At 37.3% G+C, this 7,661-nt stretch overlaps 1 protein-coding gene across 6 annotated transcripts in view; it reads right to left on the minus strand.

Moving 5' to 3' along the window:
- The window catches only part of UPF2 (UPF2 regulator of nonsense transcripts homolog (yeast)), a 128,726-nt gene that overhangs the window by 120,701 nt on the left and 364 nt on the right, over window positions 1-7,661 (minus strand). For 4 of the 6 annotated variants that reach the window (XM_005876567.2, XM_014547975.1, XM_005876566.2 and 1 more), the window contains exon 2: window positions 3,362-3,741. In XM_005876567.2, the coding sequence (XP_005876629.1) occupies window positions 3,362-3,723 (362 nt within the window). In that variant the 5' untranslated portion in view covers window positions 3,724-3,741. Of the gene's footprint in view, window positions 1-3,361; window positions 3,742-4,673; window positions 4,914-7,661 lie in introns of those variants that run through there. The other 2 variants (XM_014547972.1, XM_014547973.1) reach the window with 2 other exon arrangements.

Raw genomic sequence — 7,661 nt, forward strand, 5'->3', positions numbered from 1 at the left:
TTAATTGTTTTTGTAAATAAAAATGTTATAATTATTGAAAAACAACACCTAAAGTGCAATTATGATCTTAGTTATGATGATTTAAATAACGTGCAGTTTGCCCAAAAACGTGCGGTCCCTGGCGTATGTCTTAGAGATTTCTATGCGGTACACAATGTGTTAATATGAAAAATCCTTATATAAGAAAAGTGTAGTATGCAAATTGTCCCCTCGACGGGGAAGTCATCCAGGAGTTCAACCAGGGGGTGGGGCTGGCCAGGGGAAGGGAGGCAGGCCCCGGCCGGCAGCCACTAGGGACCCTACCAGTGCACGAAATTTCGTGCACTGGGCCTCTAGTATATAATAAAAGGCTAATATGCAAATTGTCCCCTTGGGAGTTCGACCGCTCACTATGACGTGTGCTGACCACCAGGGGGTGGCACGGAATGAAGGCAGGCCCCGGCCGGCAGCTGCAGCCAGGGTAAGGAAGGCCACGATCAGCCCTGATCACAGGCCAGGCCTAGGGAGCCTACCTGTGCATGCATTTTGTGCACTGGTCTCTAGTATAAAATAATATGCTTGGGAAGGATAAAAAACCTAAAACTGTCCTGGCTAGTGTTTCTCAGTGGTTGGAGGATTGGTCTGTGCACCAAAGAGTCTCAGGTTCAATTCCTAGTCAAGGATACATACCTGGATTGCAGGTTCTCAATCCCCAGCCCCAGTTGGGGCATGTGCAGGAGGCAACCAATCGATGTGTCTCTCATCACATCAATGTCTGCCTCTCTGTCTGTCTCTCCTCTCTCTGTCTCTCTCTTCTCCCTTTTACCCCCTCCCTCCCTTCCACTATCTGTGGGAAAAATATCCTTGGGTGAGAATTAACAAAAAAAAAAGAAAATACATTAAAAATGTTTTGAGACATTAAGTACCATTTTTCCTTACTTAAGCATTAACCAAACCTTTAATTAAGTACCTTGTACATTGGGTCTTAAAATTCAAGTGTAACTTTAAAATTTGGAAAGGAACCAGAAGAAAACTATATGGTAAAAGCCCTACAAACTCAGTTTATCCTGAAAAGAATAGTTAAAAACAAATCTACCTATATTTCTACTAAAAAGATGAAACGTGTTTAAATTGCAGAAATAGTAAAATAGCTTGGGCAGGAGTGGGAGAGTGGGGATAATCTGACTTTGAGGTTTCTAAGATACCAAAATACATAACTTTTAAATACTTATTCCTTAAAAAGTAGATTTTCATCTTCCTGAGATAAGTATTCTTAAGCTACCCTGTAGTTCTAATTTTTTTCCCACTACAAGCCACAATATGTTAACAAAAGTTTCATCCATCACTGGGAACAGGGATATGTGAGAACTTCTTGGAAGTCTCCCAGTCACACACAAACACAGGATTAATAATGAGTATACTTTAAGAAACTATAACTTGAGCAGGAGTGAAGCATATATTTGCATCAAGTGACTGAATTTTCATCAATATTAAAAATACTTTAAGATATATAATGAAATATGCACAGGTAAAATAATGTGATCTTTTAAAATACTCCAGGGGAGCCCTGGCCGGTGGGCTAAGTGGTTAGAGCACCAGCCCTCGAATCCAAGGGTCGCAGGTTCAGTTCCGGTCAAGGCAGGTCAAGGCCAGTCAAGGGCATGTATCTGGGTTGCAGGTTCCCCACCCTGGTTGGAGCATGTGTGGAAAGCAACCTATTGATGTGGCTCTCTCACATCAATGTTTCTCCTCTCTCCCACTTTCTCCTCCCTTCCACTCTCTCTAAAGTCAATGGGAAAAATATCCTCCAGAGAGGATTAACAAACAAACAAACAAAAAATACTCCAGGAGGGGAAAACGTACATAATTGTTGGTGCTGCACAGATTGGGGTGGTGGGGAGGGAGTATTGGTTCATTATTCCATACTATTTTTGCATATGGTTGAATTTTTCCAAAAACAAAGTTGGGTTTTTGGTTGTTGTTTTAAGCTCTTTGTATTTAAGGAGAGAGGGAGCAAAAGTTACAGTGAAACTAAATAGCTTTGTGAATTTTTAAAGAAAAGGAAAATATAAAATAAGCAAGAAGCACTACTGGTGTGGCTCTGGTTGAGCGTGGACCCATGAACCAGGAGGTTAGGGCACATGCCCAACTTGTGGGCTCAATCCCCAGTAGGTGGCATGCAGGAGACAGCTTATTGATGATTCTCTCTCATCATTAATGATTTCTATCTCTCGCTCCCTCTTCCTTCCTTCCTCTCTCTGAAAACAATAAAAAAATATATTTTTAAGGAATTGGTTTAAAAAAAAAAAAGGCAAGAAACTCTCAAGAATCATGGTTCTGAATATTCCAAACCTAGAATACATTACTATTGCCTTCCAGACTTAAGGGTCAATTCCTCATTAAAAATAGAAGTACTGCCCTGGCAAGTGTGGCTCAGTTGACTGGCCACGGTCCCATGCACTGAAAGGTTGCCGGTGTGATTCCTGATCGGGGCACATGCTCAGGTTGTGGGCTACATCCCAGGTAGGGGGCATGCAGGAGGCAGCCAATCAATGCTCTCACATCGATATTTCTCTCTCTCTCTCGCTTCGTCTCTCTCTAAAAATCAATAAAAATCTTTTTTAAAAAAATAGAAATACGGTACTAAAGAACTTTTGTAAGAAAGTAGATGGCTGAGCTACTCCAGAGATCCATAACAACTCGTTTGCAAACAGCTATATATGTAAAGAGAAGAGCTCCTGCCATTCAATAACTGTCATTTACGCTACATCCTAGTAGCCTTCCTATGAAGACTACCTCGTTTTTCACTATTTACTATATTATTTGCATAGATTTACAAGGTTAAAAATAAATTTAGATAAGGTAAGAATGGGTGGCATTATATAATTATACTTAAGGACAAAGGTTCAAATCACAGTGCACCACTGTTTACTATGACCTCTGGCAAGTTACTTAACCTCTTTAACTTATATTAATCTGTAATATGAGGATCAGAAAATTTCATTAAAACTGTCTTAAGTATATGTACTGATACACTTCTTAGTGCCTAGCACATAGTAAGAACTCAACAAATAGCAACCATTAAGAACTAAAGATTTTTCAACTTAAAAAGAGAATATACCATAAAAAAAAATTTTAAGCTTTTTTTAAAAAACAAATTAAGATTACCCTCTATCTCAAAAAATATAAAGATTACTACTACTTAATTCAAAGAATTAAAGCACCATAGGCATGCCTCTAGTCAGTGAAACTAACAGAATGTACAAGATATTCCCAACTCTTAAAGAACTGCACCCCCAAGTTTTATTTCAAATCATCACTATTTTTCCAAACATTTCCACCTTCCTATTTCTCACATCAATAATTAAAATAATGTTCTTACTTCAACTGGGCAGCTTCTTCCTCTTGCTGTCGTTTTGCCTGCTCTTCCTGCTTCTTTCTCTCTTCCTCTTCATGTTTCTTTTTTTCTTCTTCCTCTTTTTTCTTTAATTCCTCTTCTGCCTTTACCTTTTCTTCTTCTTTTTTCTTGCGTTCCTTGTCTTCTTTTTTTCTTTTATCTTCTTCCAGTTTCTTCTTTTTATCTTCAGGGACCTTAATAACCTCTTTCTTGGCAGGGAGCTTGATCTCGTCTTTTGGTTTCTCCCTGCTGCTCACTGGCCGCCTTTCACCACAATCTTTTTCCTTGTTGTTTAGCAAAGATTCTTTTTCTTCCATACTTGCCGGCTTTTTACGCTCAGCTGGCATTATGTTACCCAGGACAATCTGTAAGAGTAAAAGAATGCAGTGACTTTTTTTTAGCAATATGACACTATTGTTTTAAGCAAAACATATTAATGCAATTTGGCAATTGTGAGAGATTAAATAAATGCATGCAAAATGAATACTATTTGTGTGATAAAATAATTTATTGGTCACTTTCCACATTCTATCATTATTAGTTATGCCTATGTCTAAGTACTTTTTTTATTAACAAAAAACTCAAACAGAAACAAAAGTAGAGCTTCCATATACTCAGCACCCTAATTCAATCATTATCAACTGCAAAATAACATATCATTTAATCATTAATATTTTAGTAATGTATCAGACAACATTTTGAATAAGTATTAACCCCAACATTTCACATCCTTTAAAAGACGCAAATGACACTATTTCACATAATATTCAATACAAGAATTTAAATTGAAGCATGAGTTCTTGCCCCCTACAAATCAACTGACAAAATAGAAGACTCACAAATGTTATCTCATTCTTCTAACCTTATGAAACTTTCAAATTCAAAAACTGTCAACTATCTCAAATTAGACTAGACTTTTAATCTCTTCATTAATAGTCAAACTCATTTCTAAAACTAAATATCTCTACTTAGAATATAATTTTTATGGACATTGCTCCATGTTTTAACTCCTAAATCATGTGAAAGTTGTATGAGAAAATCAAAACATTTTCTATTTAACTTCCTAGTCCTTTATTTAAAAATTAGACTTACAAAGTATTCTTAAATATTTTCAAATATAAGTTTTAAATTAAAGCAATAAAAACTAGATTATCAAACAAAACATTTGCAATAAGTATTTTATTACTTATTAACACACAAAACATTTATTTCAGCACTCTAATAAATTATCACAGAAAGAAAACCTAGGCCAGCAGAAGCACTTGAGTAATTTTTTAAGGCACATGTCATTTTGTACCTTTTCTGTCACCTCTTCCTTCCCCTTTTTCGCTTTTATTCTCTTACTTTCCTCCATGTTAATCCTACTTAAGCAATCATTGCAATATGAAAGAGCATAACTTATACATGTGGCAAGACCGTGTTAACATTTATATTATCTGGAAAGTATAGTTATCAATTCTTATACTGCTTCAATTAAATACCCATCTTTAATGTGAAAATATTATGCCCTGAAGCAAGCAAACTTTCAAAGGAGAATACTAATAGCTACCACTCACTGGTCCATAGTAAACATACACTTTATCTCATTTAATACTAAAATCTTTATGAGGTGGGTATTATTTTCCCTATTTTATAAATGCGTAAACTGAGACTTGACCAAGTAACCTGACCAAGGCCCCTATAGCTGGTGACAGAGATGGAATCTGATGAACCCATATTCTTAACTAAAGTTATTAACTTTAAGAGTACTAAATGATGAGTTGGAAGACTTCATGATAGATATTAAGAAAAATCACAGAATTATGTATCTCAGAATAGAAAGAGTCCCTGATAATGGTTAAGCCGTTTTCACATTATGTTTTTAAATTTTGGTAGATTCTACCTTAAAAGTTCGGGGACAAGTTAATTCTTAAGGTACCAATACAATCTTATTTATGATATTCATCAATATGCGTAAAAAATGTTTACAAAGAATTTGTATTTTGATATTAAGCATCAACAAACCACATTTCAGCAATACAAGGAATAAAATTAATAAATTTACAATTTATGACTCATTTTTTAAGATAAAATTAGATACCAAATACTCTTAAAACATTAAAAAATTCACTTGAAATCTGACAAATTCATACAGGATAAAGGATTATCATTTATTAGCTCAACAAAATCTCCCAAATGTTTGTGACTCTCTACAGTTTTCATTTTTGTAATGAAATTTTAAGTGCCTACTGCACCAAACTGTAGTAAGCACTCATAAGTTAGATACTGTTCTAGAGCATACTAAAACAGATTCTAAATAAGATCCTTAAGTCTTCGTACTGGTATCTTCTTTAAATCATTTTATCCTTTTATTACAAACATATACTCCAAGTATATACTTGGAACTAAATTTCAGTGAACAAAAAAGTATGACAAAAATCTAAAGGTTCATGTAAAAGTAGCAATGCAACATGTAAAAAAAATAACATAGGCTTTGAAGACAGGAAAACTTTAAGTGTGCATCCCAACTCTGCAACCTGGAAACTGGGCAACAACTTCTGAGTCTATTTATCAATAAAATGGAGATATTGCTACCTTTCTTAGAGAGCTCTTAATCTTCTAACATAAAGGACGCATTAATAAATATTTATATTCTCTCACACAGAACACTAAAGTTCATTATAATATGAGAGATTTTTAGAGTTAGGACTACTAGATTTTCATTTATTTCAGTTCTCAATTTTTACATTGAGGTGGCAACAGAAGAGTGACATGCCCAAGATTACACAACTAGTTTGCTGGCTGGGTCAAGCCTCACTGTCCAGTGCTCTTTTGCATTATATACCCTGACTCTAAGATTTAAAAAGCCAAAAAAATATACAAACGACATAATGTAGATCAGTGTGTATTTATATTATGCCAATTTAAAAAATTAAACTGAGTATTAAATTAGTTAATGAAATGCTAAACTTCTTTTAAATTATTTTAATAAATCCATGTTCAATAAAAGAGCCAAATATTTTATCTAGTGTTTCAAAAGTATTTCAAGTAAAAACTAGAACTTTAAATAAATTCTATCCCAAAATAAAAGATAAAAATTAGCAATCTTTTAATTAGAATATAATTAGCTCTTACAAGTTATTTTACCGAATACAATTACATTCATACAGTCCTTAAAAGGAACCCATACTTTTAAAACCTTTTTAGCTCCCAAAATAGTGTCTTGGCCCTTGGGCTTTATGTTTCATTTGGTTTTCTAAATATATTCTGAACTTCCAAAAGAAAGTAAAACTACTTCACTAGTAAAGCAGGTACCATCGCAGTGTCCTGGGGGACAGAGTGCAGAGAAGGGGTGTTTGCCTTTTAAAAATACTCCTTTGCAAAGTACCATATGGACTCTGTATGAAATCACAATCAGACTGCTCTGAAAATACTCCAGAGTAAGAGAATGCTGTTTACCTTTTAATTCTGTGTTATTCAAATGTTCTAAGGGTGGAACAGCAAAGGGGCTTTATTTACCCGTCTTTGAATGTCAAGACCATCCTTAGTATAAAAGACTCAAAGTTTTTACAAATGTCACCGGTGTTCAAAAACGGTTCTCCCGATGAGCTGTACAATTTCTATAAACACCTACAGACTCTGATAAACGAGAAGGGTGAGTTCCACTTCGGTCTGAAGCATCACTCCGTACAAGTCCTAACACAGAAAGAGCTGAAGGTGCGGTCCAGCGTGTACCCCCGAGCCCATCAGCTGGCTCTGCTTGGCCAAGCTGGAAACCAAATATCCTGGGATCCTCTGCTCCTTCCACTGTACTAGCAAGAGGACCAGGACCCCGGGGGTGAAGGCAAAGGGAAGACTCGCCGGCTTACCAGGCTAAAAAGCAGCAAGGCAGGTCATCTATGCCCACCATTCCCAAACACACCGACCCCCTGCCCCTGAACACGCATCTCCCACAAGCCCGTTCTCGCTCCGTCCCTGCACCGACCACGCTCCCCGCCACTGGCTCCCTTCCTGTGGGGACCCGCGGTCACCTTCGACTACCATCCGAGCCCCAACCCTAACTGCACACCCCACACTCTCACCCCCGAAGACCGAAACTCTCCGGCTGGTCTCCCTACTCCACATCCTCCCACACAAGCACCCTCCCCACTTGCTCGCCCTCGCCTCCCTCCCGCTCCTAAAGAGCTTTCCCCAACCTCCCCTCGCTCGACTCCACACCCCCAAACACCTTCACCCCGACACAGCAAGCTCCCCGCCTCCAGCCGCGAGGCCCAGCCCCCGCATGTGGGGCAGGCGCCCCTCATGC

Source organism: Myotis brandtii, unplaced genomic scaffold (assembly GCF_000412655.1).
Source record: "Myotis brandtii unplaced genomic scaffold, ASM41265v1 scaffold49, whole genome shotgun sequence".
Lineage (NCBI taxonomy): Eukaryota > Metazoa > Chordata > Mammalia > Chiroptera > Vespertilionidae > Myotis > Myotis brandtii.